We start from the raw sequence: 17441 nt of genomic DNA on the forward strand, positions 1-17441 counted from the left end.
AATAGATGTATACGTAACTACATACGATATACAAGTATCATAGATATAGATATACACACCTAACTATATACAATATACACGAATCATAGATATACTCATATATCTACGTTATTGTTTACTTTGATTTTTATTTTTTATCATTAACACGGTCTTATGTCTCACTTTGGATGTTAGTACATCACATTTTTATGTATTGGTATAATTTTATGTTAGTTTGAACTTTAAATTTGTTATTTGTTTCATTTCTATCTTTTTCACATACTCGGTTAGTATGATTTATTGGACACAATCAGATTAAAAAGTACTTGAATAAAACTTTATCCAGTAAATTTGGTTTAATTTTGGTTATCGACAATACATCCGAACCGATCCGAATTTTTTAAATATCCGAATGGATGTTAGAGCTAATATCCAAAAAATCCAAAATCCGAAATATTCGAATCGAATCTGATCCGATATCTGAACGCCCAGGCCTAGAGTCTATCATTAAGACGTTATATCTTATCTTTCCTACTTAGCTTGATATAAAATTATTTTGTCGAAACCGTAGCCAACAATTTCCGGCGGAGCCTTTCTCCCTTACATGCCGAAGTCGAAACTTTCATTTGGGCTATACGGTGTATGATCGGGCATGACTACCGGGATGTGGCTTTCTACTCAGACTTTTCAGACTTGGTGAAGATGGTGTTTTCGCCACATGACTGGCCAGCGTTCTCGACATACCTCGATGATATCAAGATGGACATGGAGGAATTTTCTTCTTTTTCCTTATCTTTTATTCCTAGAAATGCAAATGTAAAAGCGGATTGTTTGGCACAACATGCGCGCACTTCTCCACACAATGTTTTGTGTGTAAACAATTTCCTTCTCATTGGCTCGTTTGAGCTAATCTTTTGTTGACAAAAAAAAAATCTCGTTTTCACACATCTCCGTCTCCAAAACCATTGAGATAACTAACCTCGTCCTTCATTGTTTATTGCTTCGGTCAATGCATAATTTAACTATCGTTTCATGAAATATGTTTGTTACTGCTAAATAACATCAATGAATCTAGTAAGTATGTGGACTATTATTGTTTACTAGATAAGGACTTGTTCGATGTGCGGGTTAAAAATTTTGTAAATAAAATAAAATTTAATTAAAAGTATATAAAAATTTATTGCACATTATTTCTAATTATTATTTGCTATAATACACTGATTTATATTTATATACAAATCTTTTATGTATGTTACCATTAAAAGTATATTTTTTACACCTACGTTTATTGTATGTTCGTTTACTGTATGTTACAAATCTATTATTTACCACTACCAATAACTAAAATTAAGCCAACTATTATATGTCTATATGAACAAATTAAGCCAACTATTATATGTCTCTTTACTTTCACTTTTGCATAGTTTCTTTAATAACTAAAATTATTGGCTCAAAAAATATTTTGAATTAAAAATAAATTACATCACAATAATGTATAACTAACTATAGAGAACCTCGGTTCTGCCCTCCTCCCTTATGGAGAGAATCTTGCGTCCAACCTCCTCCACCATTGAGAGAACCTTCGCTCCGCTTTCCTCTCTTGGGGAGATAACCTTGTGTCCAACCTCTTTCACTTTCTTCTCTTGGGGAGATAACATTGCGTCAAACCTCCTCCACCATAGAGAGAATGTCGGCTCTGCCCTCCTCCTGTGTGGAGAGAGCATGTTCACGTCTTTTAGCTATCTCAAAGTGGCTTGCTCCAACAACTAATGAAACTAAAGATCCTTTTCCAACGTCACAAAATCTTTTGATAGTAACTTATGTTAAATTTCCCAATGTATTCATGGAAGTTTCTTTGACGCACCATGATGTGGCCTATGTCTGCAAGCTCCTATGGATCTATCAACAACGATTTATGTTTTTTCAATCTATCTATGTTTGTTGTAGGCTTGTGTTTGATTAGTCAATTTTATCCAACCTTTAGGTTGATGACCTTCTCCTCTTTATCTTATTTTGAGATTGAACGAATGGTAACAATTATGTTTGCCAAAAAAAGGTCTATGACCAACCAATCAAGGTTGAGAAATTAGAAGAAAATTAATTTGACATAATTAATGAAAAATAGAAAATTGTAAGCACGTTAATATATGAATCTCAAATAATTCAAAGATGAAAATATAAATTAAATAAAATAATCTAAAACTACTACAATAAAATTTAAAATACAGTATTAGAAAAAGAAGATGCATGTTGAAAAAAAAAAAAATGCATATATTAATCTTTTTTTTTTTTGGACAACATATTAATCTTACATATTCCAAACTGAAAAAGTAGAAAGTAGGAGTATATTTTGGTTTAAGAAAATAAGGAAAATTTGTCTTCCCATTAAAAAAGTTTGACCAATAGAACAAAGTTGAAAGCAATATATTTGAATAAATTATTTTGTTAGATGAATAATATGAGAAGATCTATGTTTATTTAGAAGTGAGTATTTACATTTTTTAGAATTAATAATTTTCTGTATATTTTTCTTAATCCCTTTTATTTTATGAGAGGATTTATTCTAATGAGCTTTTTTTTTATTAAAAATTTCTTGTTTTCCACTTTCTTGTAAGTTGTACTATCGTTCGGCGATAATAACGTTTTCTGTTTAGTTGATCTAGTGTTATATAATCTCTATTGTTATCTTGCATTTGTATATTCATCTTTTTTATGCTACCTATCCTGCAAATTAATATAAATAATAACAATACCATGAGTTTGTTAATCCCAAAAACCTTAGTTATTATGCATAAGAAAATTTGTTAACACTTCAAAGTCAAATATTGCGTAGTATGCATTATGAAATTGAAAAACGAAACAAAATTCAAAGAAATGAAGACGAAAACACGTGGTAATATCTAGGAATCTTTTATATAGTTGCTTTGATTAGACAACAAACATATTGCCTTCGAGACTTGTTCAAGAACAATGATGTGTCAAACAAAAGGTTAATAAAAAACAAAGAAGAAAATTTTACGACGAAAAAGAAAGCTAGTCGAAGTTTTGTTTCGCGAAAAATATGTCATCATCTCTTTGCTTTATATAGAGGGGTGTATTTGCAATCTTTTTCTTTTTAGGATTAACAAAGTTTTTTTTAATATAATAATATTACAATTATCTTATGCATCATTTTACCAAGCTTGAAAACTGTGATTTCTTATCGTTAAAATTGACACGTGCCATGATCCGATGAATTACTAACTTTGATATGTGATTTCTAATCGTTAAAATTGGCACGCGTCATAATCTGATGAATTACTAACTTGGATATTTAATCGTTAAAACTGACATATGTCACGATTTGGTGAGTTTTTAACTTTGATCTTTGATCGTTAAAACTAACACGTGTCACAATCTGGTGAGTTACTAACTTTGAGAACCAACTTTGGTCTGATAATTAAATTCTTCTTACATTATTTAATTATGTACTTATCGCCACATACTTATGTGATAACATGAGATAAATAATTGCACATGGAGTTCATACTATAATCAATTGATCGCTTAATTTCATTATTAGCGTTTTTATATTTTATGTATACATGTTTTACTATATAAGCAGATACAAGCTTATTGTTTGTTAGTTATGCTTGTGAGAATAATTCGTTTGTTTAACGAAACGAGAATCAAGGTTTACTAGATTTTAATTCGCGGTACACCGAGAGACTTTATTTTTAAAATTAAAATAAAAATGTAATTTTTTAGTAGATTAACTATATACATGACTAATGTTTTGTAAATTTAAAATGTAAATCCCTTATATTTATATATTATTTAGGTTTACCAGTTTAAATTGTTAAATTCAAAATAAAACTTGTGGTATACTGTAGTACTGTTTGTTTATTTAACATAACTGTAATTTAATAAACTCAATTAGATATGCCTAATATTCTAATGTCATGGTGTTAACAAAATAATGAACTAATGATTTACTAAAAGTTAATGATATAATTTTCAATTTCTATTAATATCCAAACACATCCCGTTAGATACCCAAACACAATTGTTCCTTTCTGCTTAAGTAGATGCACGTTTTTCAAGATCCAAATAACGAAAAATGCAAAAAAAAAATATAGTTACAATGATTTTATTTATTTTATGATGATTTAAAGCAAGTAAACTAAATAAATCAAACAAAGATGATAGGAAAATCGTAATTTTAATTAAAAAATATTATTTTATATTTCAAACAAAATCTTTTAATTGTGTTTGGTTATAAGGATAGTAGAGAATTAATTGAAGATATTATTTAGATACATGTACTGTAAATAAGTATTTTTCATATTCCATATTTACATTTGATAAACTTCCTAATCTATTATTTGAATCAATAGTATTGTATTTTATATAATTTCTTAGAAAATCAAAGATTCTCTTTAAAATATATTTTAAAAATGTTAATATACATGATTCTCTCTTCGTTTCCCCCTGCTCAAAACTATATATACCTACATATTCCTAACTCGATCATCACCAACTCACACACTGCTTTCCTTCCTTACAGCTAAAATAAAAATTATATCAATGGCTGCTTCATTTGCTTTTCTTTGTGACTTGCGACCATACAAGACCCATTGGAGAGTGCAAGTGAAAATACTTCCTTCATGGCGTCAATATACTCCTAAGGCTGGTGAAACACTTGAGTTTATCTTAGCTGATTCCACGGTAATGTGTTGTTATATACACATGTTTTCATATTGCTATTCAATAACGTCGAGTAATTAAAATTAAATTATTTGAATTAGGGTACAAAGATCCACACATCTATCAAAAAGGATTTGGTGGTTTGATATGCCAATCAGTTGCTTGAAGGTCAATGGAGATTCATTGAAACAAATAACTTAGGCCTTGAATGGTTTGATATACCCACACCACTGTGAAAACGCAACCCGGTACGGTTATATAGATAAGATAACAATCCTAAGACCAATGCCACCAAATAACTTAGGCCTTGAATGGTTGGTTGGTATGCTCCAGACCAGACTAAAATCGGACCAGTCCGCTATTTTTTTTACCAATCACACACTCCAGACCAAATCCAGACCAATACTCCATACCAATAAAACATACTCCATAAAACAGTAACTCCATACTAGAATATAACTATCTATTTCCATATTTTTGGTCTGCTTTAAAAATGAGTATGGAGTCTAGCATACCAAATTATCAGTATGCATTGTTTAGTATAGAGTGTATGGACCAACCATTCAAAGCCTTAGTCAACTATCATCGACGATTATTCTCTGATCCACGTACGTACGTATTCAAATGGAACATTCTAGTCTTGTGGGGACGATTCAATGGCAGCAATTCCGTTAGAGGCTGGTATGGTTTGAAAGCTCTGAGTAAGACCGATGATTCTAAAGATGCCCGTATGCACATCCACGATTCTTCTTACAATTGCAACGCGATAGCCATCATCACCAGCACGAGCACGATCCTTGCAATCGTCTGTGTATTTAATGTAGAAAGTAGCATCATAGGCGCCAAGTCCAATGTGAAAGGGCTCAAGGTCTCGTTGGATCTCCATAGCCACTTTGTGAATCTTCAGAGCGCCTACACCGTGTCTGATATGGTGTCTATTAGTTGTGGCAACGGCAAGTTCCAAATACAAACGGATCCACTCATTCTTAAGAACCTCTGATTTTTCCAGCTGCAAAAAAAGAAAAAGAAAAAACAATATATACGATTAGTTGGTAAAACTCAAGAGTGGTAGGTACGGGGGAGGGATTGAACTTTTAATTACCAGATGAAATCGGCCTGTGTCATCTTGGAAAGGATTCTCTCCTGGAAGCAACTCATCGGGCTCGAAATATGAGAGCAACTTGCCACCCAACACGTTGTTACGATAATGTTCGAGGTGTTTCTTGCTTTCAGCTATATATATATATATATATATATATATAAACAGAGAGAGAAAGAATGATGAATTGTTGTATGTCTACCATTACCAACCAATAAATTAATGATAATAATTATATACCAGGATAAGGTCCAGATCTATAGGAGACCAAAATGAATTGGCCATAGTCAATCTCATCTACTTCAGCCTCAAAAATTGGAGGCTTGGTGGTCTCTGCAGCAGCAGGATCCTCGGCTTTGAAATAGATCCTGTAAGCGGAAGCAGCAGAATAAGTGGACATGGTGTACTTCATTACGCTACCGAGCTGCACGTCTTTTCCCTAAAAAATTGAAATTGAAATGGCAAAGCAGATATATATATATATATATATATATATATATATATATATATTAGCTAAAAATGATCACAAAACAAAGAAGAGAGATCACTAAACTAACCATGAGAAAATTGTAACGATGAAGGCCCAACCTAGCATAAAGGCTGACTAATACACGACGAGAAGCGTTTCGATCCTTGGAGTAAGTGTACCCATTAGGAAGAAGGTCCTAATTAAGAACCGTACGTTTGTTACTATATTAGTCTCCAAATTAAGAAGAAGCGATATACTGATACATACATATTGAGAATCAATTTAAAACGTACAACAATTAAATAAGCAGGAGGGTTGAAAGAAACGAATATATTACCCAGTCATGTATTATAGGGGGAAATTTCAGATCCTTCCCACCCTCTTTTGGGTTCTTGAACGTCAACACCTCACCCTCTTCTGGGTTCTTGAACGTCAACACCGCCGACGACATCTCTCTTCTGAGTTCGGAACCGAGAGCGCTGATATGGATGGACAGAATGCTTCGAGTCTATTTTGGTTTTCTCCACTCCACCCGTTTATATACCTAACTTATGTGCTTTAATTGGGCCTTCAAAAGCCCATTTACATATAATTTACACGCGTTTTGTATGCATAATTTTCTATAATTAAATGCTTAAGGAAAAATAATAAAAAGAAAAACTTTATCCTTTTCACAGAAAAAGAAAGAAAAACTTATAACGAAAAAAAACTTCTCTCTCTTAACACATCCTTATATTTTAGAGAGAGAAGGGAGATTTCCGGTGATGGCCGGATTTTTTGTTTTTTTATTCTGACAAGCTTGTCACTCCTTTATGCTGTGTCGGGTTTATATATTTCCATCTTAGCTGGTTGTATTACTTATTAGGCTAAGTTTGGATTTTGGATTTTGTTTTTGTCTTTCTTTTTTTTTTTTACAGGAACTTCAGTCAGATCTCGCAAAAAAAAAGATTGGTTTAGCCATCAGCTTAATTTATCTGATGATGAAGTAAAATCTTCGCTAAAAAATTCTTCGTTGATGAATAATGGAGTAGACCTCAGAATAGGTCTAAAGGCGGAGTTTCTGTCACGGATTTAGTTGAAGTCGGAACAGATCTGAAAATCTTTTAAGGATTCCAATCTTGCGGATGAATCAGTAGAAGAAGTTACTGATGGTAAATCTGAAGTCCGGCGATGGAGCTGAGCCTGATCGTGGATCTAGACGGTGACGATCGTGTCAAATCTCCTCTTTCTCACGTGTGGACACGTGGCATACATGGCACTTTAATCTCTTATCCTTATTTTGAATTAGGTAGGATAAGTGGGCTTATTTTAATCGAAGTTGTAAATGTTGAGGGAAATGAGCTTTCATTACACCATCCATCTGTAATGGCCTTTTGGATTTTCACTTTTCATTTTAATAATGGCCAACAAAAAAAAAGGAAAAAAAACAACAAAAAAAAGAAAGAAAAACTTTATCCTACACTCTACACTCTAATTACATACCAAACCACATGATTCGTATGACTGAACTTCCACATTTTTAAGTTACACAGTCAAACATTTTGTGTTCAAACATATAATGATAAATACTTATATTTTTTAAGCTCACACAAAATACTTCTGTAATATGTCACCTTGCAATTTCTAAGAGCATGTGCAGTGGGAAAAACCTCTATAAATCTCTCAAATATATTATTTTAATCTGTTTTGAGTAAATTTTTTTATTTAAAATTTAAATTCTAAAAAAAATTTAGAACTAATTATGATGAGACATGTCTTAAGTGAGTCTCTCGCAATGTTCTCAAAATCTTTCAAATTAGAGACTCATTTAATTCTCTTTCTTACTTTTTAATATTATATATTTTTTTGTGGATGAGAGACTCATTGAGATACCTACCACCATGTGCATGCTCTAAAGCAAACATAGAGATGATTGGGAGGACAAGTGTTAAAGTTGTATATATACTAGGATCGGACCCGCACTACAGCGCAGAGGAAAATTTACAAATTATGATAGCTGATGACAATTTATAAGGCGGTGTATGACACTCGCTACCGGTGTTAAGAGGTTTATCTGAAAATGTATTATCTCGTGATTATACTAATTTTATTTCAAACTACCTCTTACTGTTGTTAAGAAGTTTTTGGAATAAATCAGTTATTTATATATGGTTATTGAATTCCGGTTATATACAATCATATTCATAAAAGTAAGGTTTTGGTCTCTCTTTATTGGTTGATTTTCATTTAATTTTTTAAAATTTAATATTTAATTTTAATTAAACAACACATTTAATCATATACATTAATGCATACTATAAATTCATTAGTTACTACTAAATTGCATCTGAAATTACATAAATTGTGAATTGACTTTTTCTCCTCCATTCATTTTCTTTTAAACATATTATTAATTATAACTGTAACTCTTCTAATTTAATTATTTTAGAAATGTAACTTCCATCACTTTTTATCCTATAAATAACCATTCTCACATCCTCCTCCACCATATCCCAAATCCTAAATATTTTATTTGTTTTTATTATAATGTTCTTGTATAGGTTGAAAAAACTCAATTAAGAGTTTGATTATATTTTTGGTTTACTATATATTTTACATTGTTTTGAATTTTATTGTTTCTTTGTTTTATGTCCTTCTTCTTTTCTTCTTTGTTTTCTTATATTATTTTGATTTAAAATACAAATGTATTATAATATGTATAATAAAATTTTGATGACCAAAATAATATTTTGGTTATAACCATCTCATAATAAGGGAATCAATCTAAAGAAAACATCTTAATTCTTTACTTTAGATGTTTGATTGGTTCTTACAAATTCATGTATATTTATTTTATTCTTAAAATTTGAAATGTTCTCATGAAAGAAATTTTGTAATATAATTATCAAATTATTGTTTCCTACCTCTCTCTTACCTCCAACAAAATTGTAATAAATATATTTTATAATACTGATCATTATATTTAGTTTGTGATTCAACATATAATTATATAAAAATCATTGTTTTTAAATTTATTTTAAATATGTACTTTAACAGTTTTGCTATATAAAAACCAATTTGATATCTATTTTCTTTCTAGCTTTTACTACAAGGATGAAAAATTAAAAGTAAGCCTATCAATATAACTTAAATTAAGGAGAATATAAAAAAAATTGTCATCATATATATAAAAGTAAGGTTTTGGTCTCTTCTTATTGGTTGATTGTCATTTAATGTTTTCTAATTTAGTTATTTTTTATTTACTTTCTAATTATTTAATTGCTTTCAACAATATTTAAGACCCAATTAACACAATATATTTATAACTCACACATTAAAATAAAATTATAACTGAAATAAAATAAATTATGCATTAATCATATTCCACCACTCAATTTTATTCAAACACAATAAATTATAATTATGCACTCACTTTTATTTTGTAACTTCCATCAATTCTTATCATATAATTAATCATTCTCTCATATTAGCATTCTTTTACTTTCACATATTTATATTCTCTCATTCTCTTCCACTTCTCTCATTTTCTTCCACAATACCTCAAATCATTTCTTTGTTTTTGATTTTCTTATTTTTGTTGTATGGGTTACAAAAAACCAAATGAAATATCATTGTAAAATTTTAATATTAGAGACTGCATGTTATATATTTTACATTGTTATTTTTAACGATTCATCTACATTATCTAATCTGGATTATCATCTTATAAGTAATCATTCTCTCTTCATCTCCCACCAATATCAAATGTTGTGTTATCTCACATGTGTTGTAAGAGTTTGATTCTATATTTTAATTTAGAAAGTATTCTATATATTTAACATTGTTTTTAATTTTTATTTTATTTATATAAAAAGAAAATATTTCTTTTATATTTCTTGCCTATCTAATCTATTCATATTTATCATCATATACATAAAAGTAAGGTTTCACTCTCTCCTTATTGGTCCACTTGGCAATTCAACTTTAACAAAATTATATTAAATCACAAATTAAAAAAAAACTTTTAATCTTCACATTTAACTCACATTTTTACACAAAACTGAAATCATATAAATTATGCATTAACTTTATTTCTCCACTCAATTGTATTTAAACAAATAATAAATGAGAATTGTAACTCCTATTGTTCTAAGTGTAATTTTCTATCACTTCTCTCCCTATAAATACTTATTTTCTTATTCTCTTAGTCTCTCATTATTTCATTCTCTCATCCTTTTCCACTATATCTCTTTTTTTTTGTGTTTTTTTTTGTTATTGTTCTTGTATGAGTTAAAAAAATCAATTCAAATATCATTGAGTTTGTATGATATGTATATCTTACATTGTTTTTTAATGTTTTAAAAGGTTTATCTCCATTGCCTATATTAGATTAACATCTAATAAGTTATTATTTTTCATACTCTTCTACAATATTCACCACACAATCATGAAGTTGAAAAGATTCATCTCTAATTTTCTATTATGTACTCTGATTATCTCACATATTCATGTATCATTTTTAATAATTTATAAAAATCAATATAATAATATTTAAAGATCAATACAATTATCTATTTATAAAGTCTATTTTGTTTAAAGTCTATAAACTCTATTTATAAAGTCTATTTTGTTTTGTGATCCAATAGATAAATATGTAAAGATCAATATGATATTTATTTTATTTAAAATTTGAGGTTTTTGAAAACAAAAAGAACTTCATTAAAAAAAAATTTGGTCTTTGTGATTTAAGAAAAATGAAAAAATGATCCCCTTGGTATTCATTTTCCTTAAGTCAAAACAAATTAAAATATTTATTTATATTAAATCACAAATTTAAAAACATTTAATCTTGACATTTAACTCACATATTAATCTAACATTGAAATCATATAAATTATGCATTAACTATATATTTCTCCACTCAATTGTATTAAAACAAATAATAAATTAGAATTGTAACTCTCATTTTTCTAAATATAATTTTTCATCACTTCTCTTCATATAAATATTCATTCTCTTATTCTCTCATTCTTTCATTCTCTCATCCTCTTCCACTATATCTTATTCTCTTATTGATTTGATTTCGATAACTGTTTTGAGTGGCAAGGTTAGTAAATACCTTGTGTAATTTTAGATATTTTCAAAATGTAATTAACTTTTAGTAGTATTAAGATTTATTCACAGCTATAGTTATTAATAAGAAGAAGAAGAAGAAGAAGAAGAAGAAGAAGAAGAAGAAGAAGAAGAAGAAGAAGAAGAAGAAGAAGAAGAAGAAGAAGAAGAAGAAGAAGAAGAAGAAGAAGAAGAAGAAGAAGAAGAAGAAGAAGAAGAAGAAGAAGAAGAAGAAGAAGAAGAAGAAGAAGAAGAAGAAGAAGAAGAAGAAGAAGAAGAAGAAGAAGAAGAAGAAGAAGAAGAAGAAGAAGAAGAAGAAGAAGAAGAAGAAGAAGAAGAAGAAGAAGAAGAAGAAGAAGAAGAAGAAGAAGAAGAAGAAGAAGAAGAAGAAGAAGAAGAAGAAGAAGAAGAAGAAGAAGAAGAAGAAGAAGAAGAAGAAGAAGAAGAAGAAGAAGAAGAAGAAGAAGAAGAAGAAGAAGAAGAAGAAGAAGAAGAAGAAGAAGAAGAAGAAGAAGAAGAAGAAGAAGAAGAAGAAGAAGAAGAAGAAGAAGAAGAAGAAGAAGAAGAAGAAGAAGAAGAAGAAGAAGAAGAAGAAGAAGAAGAAGAAGAAGAAGAAGAAGAAGAATACAAGAAAAATTTCTTGTTTTCCACTTTCTTGTAAGTTGTACTATCGTTCGGCGATAAGAACGCTTTCTGTTTAGTTGATCTAGTGTTATATAATCTCTATTGTTATCTTACATTTGTGTATTCATCTTTTTTATGCTACCTATCCTGCAAATTAATATAAATAATAATAACACCGTGAGGTTGTTAATCCCAAAAACCTTAGTTACTATGCATAAGAAACTTTGTTAACACTTCAAAGTCAAAGATTGCATAGTATGCATTATGAAACTGAAAAACGAAACAAAATTCAAAGAAATGACGACGAAAACACGTGGTAATATCTAGGAATCTTTTTATATAGTTGCTTTGATTAGACAACAAACAAATTGCCTTCGAGACTTGTTCAAGAACAATGATGTGTCAAACAAAAGGTTAATAAAAAAACAAAGAAGAAAATTTTACGATGAAAAAGAAAGCTAGTCGAAGTTTTGTTTCGTGAAAAATATGTCATCATCTCTTTGCTTTATATAGAGGGGTGTATTTGCAATCCTTTTCCTTTTATGATTAACAAAGTTTGTTTTTAATATAATAATATTACAATTATCTTATGCATCATTTTACCAAGCTTGAAAACTGTGATTTCTTATCGTTAAAATTGATATGTGTCACGATCCGATGAGTTACTAACTTTGATATGTGATTTCTAATCGTTAAAATTGGCACTCGTCATAATCTGATGAATTACTAACTTGGATATTTAATCGTTAAAACTGACATATGTCACGATTTGGTGAGTTTTTAACTTTGATCTTTGATCGTTAAAACTAACACGTGTCACAATCTGGTGAGTTACTAACTTTGAGAACCAACTTTGGTCTGATAATTAAATTCTTCTTACATTATTTAATTATGTACTTATCGCCACATACTTATGTGATAACATGAGATAAATAATTGCACATGGAGTTCATACTATAATCAATTGATCGCTTAATTTCATTATTAGCGTTTGTATATTTTATGTATACATGTTTTACTATATAAGCAAATACAAGCTTATTGTTTGTTAGTTATGCTTGTGAGAATAATTCGTTTGTTTAACGAAACAAGAATCAAGGTTTACTAGATTTTAATTCGCGGTACACCGAGAAACTTTATTTTTAAAATTAAAATAAAAATGTAATTTTTTAGTAGATTAACTATATACATGACTAATGTTTTGTAAATTTAAAATGTAAATCCCTTATATTTATATATTATTTAGGTTTACCAGTTTAAATTGTTAAATTCAAAATAAAACTTGTAGTATACTGTAGTATTGTTTGTTTATTTAACATAACTGTAATTTAATAAACTCAACTAGATATGCCTAATATTCTAATGTCATGGTGTTAACAAAATAATGAACTAATGATTTACTAAAAGTTAATGATATAATTTTCAATTTCTATTAATACCCAAACACATCCCGTTAGATACCCAAACACAATTGTTCTTTCCTGCTTAAGTAAAGAGATGCACGTTTTTCAAGATCCAAATAACGAAAAATGCAAAAAAAAAAATATAGTTACAATGATTTTATGTATTTTATGATGATTTAAAGCAAGTAAACTAAATAAATCAAACAAAGATGATAGGAAAATTGTAATTTTAATTAAATAATATTATTTTATATTTCAAACAAAATCTTTTAATTGTGTTTGGTTATAAGGATAATAGAGAATTAATTGAAGATATTGTTTAGATACATGTATTGTACTGTAAATAAGTATTTTTCATATTCCATATTTACATTTGATAAACTTCCTAATCTATTATTTGAATCAATAGTATTGTATTTTATATAATTTCTTAGAAAATCAAAGATTCTCTTTAAAATATATTTTAAAAATGTTAATATACATGATTCTCTCTTCGTTTCCCCCTGCTCAAAACTATATATACCTACATATTCCTAACTCGATCATCACCAACTCACACACTGCTTTCCTTCCTTACAGCTAAAATAAAAATTATATCAATGGCTGCTTCATTTGCTTTTCTTTGTGACTTGCGACCATACAAGACCCATTGGAGAGTGCAAGTGAAAATACTTCCTTCATGGCGTCAATATACTCCTAAGGCTGGTGAAACACTTGAGTTTATCTTAGCTGATTCCACGGTAATGTGTTGTTATATACACATGTTTTCATATTGCTATTCAATAACGTCGAGTAATTAAAATTAAATTATTTGAATTAGGGTACAAAGATCCACACATCTATCAAAAAGGATTTGGTGGTTTGATATGCCAATCAGTTGCTTGAAGGTCAATGGAAACTACAAGAAAACATGTCATAGCCGACTACATTTTACGACTATTATTCAGTCGCTAAATTTAACGACTATTTGGTTACTCCGTTACGACTATTTTACGACTAAATAAAAATGATCGTACAGTAGTCGCTAAATTGCGACCAAATTCAGTAGTCATCAAAATAGTCGCCATTTAACGACTACGTTACGACTAATATATAGAATTATAAATGCAGTCGTAACCTTGTCGTTATATAGTCCCTCAGTTACGACTATCTAGGTAGACGCATACAAGTCACCAAATTAGGCGACTATATTACGACAATATCGGCGGGTCGTACAGGTTGTCGCGTAGTAGTCGTTATTTAGCGACTATTATGCGACACTTTCGGTGAGTCGTAACGTAGTCGTATAATAGTCGTAACATGTCGGTATTAAAATTCACGTTTTCTTCGTTTGGGGGTTGGTGTACTTGTATTATGCGACTGAATTTTAATAGTCGCTTGGTAGTCGCCAAAATTGCCTATATATACGACCTTCACCACTTCTTCTCTCTTCACTCACCATTTCTTCTCTTCTCACTCATAAAAACACAAAAAAAAAATCTTCCAAAATAAAAAAATATTCCAAAAAAATTTTAAAAAAAAATCTCCAAAAAAAAAAAAGAAAAAAAAAGATTTTATATATTCTTGTATAATGTCTGGGAATTACAATTATAGTAATTCTCGAGAGTGGATGTATAAGAGGTTCGATGAAGTGACGGGCAATTTTTCGGCGGAGTTTACAACGGGGATGGAGCAATTCATGGAATTTGCAAATAGTCAATCTCTAGCACAGAATAATGGGGGTATGTTTCACTGTCCTTGTAGTCGTTGTAAGAACGATAAGTTTATGTCGGGAAAAAGAATTTGGAATCATCTTTTTAGCAATGGATTTATGCCTGATTATTATATTTGGTATAGACATGGGGAAGAAATCAATATGGATATAGGAACAAGTTATGTTGGTAGTGATCAAGAAGTGGGTAATGTAGATGTGGGTAATGTAGTAGAAAATCCATATGTGGATATGGTGAATGATGCATTTCGTTATAATGTGGGTTTAGATGATAACTATCATGAGGGTAGTTCTCAAAATGTAGAAGAACCAATACGTAATCATTCAAAGAAATTCTACGACTTGTTAGAAGGCGCAAAAAATCCACTATACGATGGTTGCCATGAAGGTCACTCACAATTATCGTTAGCTGCTCGAGTCATGCAAAATAAGGCGGAGTATAATATGAGTGAAAAGTTAGTGGATTCGGTGTGCGAAATATTGAATGAGTATTTACCAGAAGGAAACCAGGCAACGGGTTCACATTACGAGACGGAAAAATTAATGCGCAATTTAGGTCTCCCATATTATACAATTGATGTTTGTATTAACAATTGTATGATATTCTGGAAAGATGACGAAAAGGAAAAGACTTGTCTGTTTTGTGGTGCTCAAAGATGGAAGCCAAAGGATCCTCGACGTAGAACCAAAGTACCATACAGTCGTATGTGGTATCTACCTATTGCTGATAGATTGAAGAGGATGTACCAGAGCCACAAGACTGCGGCGGCGATGAGATGGCATGCTGAGCACAAATCTAAGGAGGGAGAAATGTGTCATCCTTCAGATGCGGCGGAGTGGAAATATTTTCAAGAACAAAATCCTCGATTTGCAGAAGAACCCCGTAACGTTTATCTTGGATTATGCACTGATGGGTTCAATCCGTTTGGCGTGTCTCGTAATCATTCATTGTGGCCTGTGATCTTGACTCCATACAATCTACCCCCTGGTATGTGCATGAACGAAGAGTTCTTGTTTCTTACAATTTTGAATTCTGGGCCAAATCATCCGCGAGCTAGTCTGGATATCTTCCTCCAACCTTTGATTGAGGAGTTAAAAGAGTTGTGGTCTACTGGAGTCGATGCATACGATGTTTCCTTGAATGAAAATTTTAATCTAAAGGCAGCGCTAATGTGGACGATAAGTGACTTTCCGGCGTATGGCATGTTATCAGGATGGACAACCCATGGAAAATTGTCTTGTCCAGTTTGCATGGAAGATACAAAGTCGTTTTATCTCCCTAATGGAAGGAAGGTGTGTTGGTTTGATTGTCATCGAAGATTTCTTCCTCACGGTCATCCATTAAGGAGGAATAAGAAAGACTTCCTCAAGGGAAAAGATGCTTCGAGAGAGTATCCACCTCAGTCGTTGACCGGTGAGCAAGTTTATTACGAGCGGTTGGCTGAAGTAAAACCACCAAAAACCAAGGACGTTGGTGGAAATGGTCATGAAAAGAAGACTGCTGGCTATGGGAAGCAACACAACTGGCATAAGTTAAGCATCTTATGGGAGCTGCCTTACTGGAGGGACCTCAATCTTCGACACAATATTGATGTGATGCATACAGAGAAGAACGTTTTGGATAACATCATGTATACTCTTATGAGTGTGAAGGGTAAATCAAAAGACAACATCATGTCAAGATTGGATATACAAAAATTTTGTTCTCGGCCACAACTACATATTGATAGTGATGGTAAAGCTCCTTTCCCACCCTACACTTTGACAGAAGAAGCGAGAACAAGTTTACTAGAATGTGTCAAACATTCGGTGAAATTTCCTGATGGCTATTCGTCAGACCTAGCTAGTTGTGTTGATATGGAAAATGGAAAGTTTTCAGGCATGAAGAGTCATGACTGCCATGTTTTTATGGAATGACTACTTTCATTTATCTTTGCATAACTCCTAGACCGGAACGTCCACCTTGCATTATCAGGTATTAATTAATTTCATATATATACCTATATTTTTTAAGTCATTTAATAGTAATTTCAAAGTAATTAACCCTAATATTTTGCATTGTATATTGTAGGGCTTGGAGCATTTTTCCGGGACTTATGTGCGAGAAATTTGCATAAAAGTCGCATTCAAATTCTAAAACAGAACATAATTCAGATCCTATGCAATTTGAAAAAGATCTTTCCACCATCATTTTTCAACGTGATGGAGCATCTGCCTATACATCTCCCTTACGAAGCTGAATTAGGAGGCCCTGTCCAATATAGGTGGATGTATCCTTTTGAAAGGTTTTTTAAAAAATTGAAAGGAAAAGCAAAGAACAAAAGATATGCATCCGGATCAATTGTTGAATCTTATATCAATGACGAGATTGCTTATTTC

General features: G+C 30.7%; 1 protein-coding gene across 1 annotated transcript; it reads right to left on the bottom strand.

Moving 5' to 3' along the window:
* On the bottom strand, positions 4758–6725 carry LOC104702130 (UPF0725 protein At3g25080-like). Its single transcript, XM_010417961.2, has 5 exons — positions 6571–6725; positions 6322–6429; positions 6005–6203; positions 5768–5898; positions 4758–5674 (listed from the first exon to the last, which is right to left on the bottom strand). The coding sequence occupies exons 1-5, from the start codon at positions 6682–6684 to the stop codon at positions 5300–5302; spliced, it is 927 nt and encodes a 308-aa protein (XP_010416263.1). The 5' UTR covers positions 6685–6725; the 3' UTR covers positions 4758–5299.

This window comes from Camelina sativa, chromosome 1, assembly GCF_000633955.1.
Source record: "Camelina sativa cultivar DH55 chromosome 1, Cs, whole genome shotgun sequence".
Classification (NCBI taxonomy): Eukaryota; Viridiplantae; Streptophyta; class Magnoliopsida; order Brassicales; family Brassicaceae; genus Camelina; species Camelina sativa.

What these genes read in the sequence shown, in the direction of transcription:
- LOC104702130 (XM_010417961.2), bottom strand. Translation starts at nt 6,684, where the DNA reads ATGTCGTCGGCGGTGTTGACGTTCAAGAACCCAGAAGAGGGTGAGGTG. An exon ending in CCCCTATAATACATGACTGG is followed by an intron (nt 6,430 to 6,570) that starts GTAATATATTCG and finishes GTTCTTAATTAG; the next exon opens with GACCTTCTTCCTAATGGGTA. An exon ending in ACACAGGCCGATTTCATCTG is followed by an intron (nt 5,675 to 5,767) that starts GTAATTAAAAGT and finishes CTTTTTTTGCAG; the next exon opens with CTGGAAAAATCAGAGGTTCT.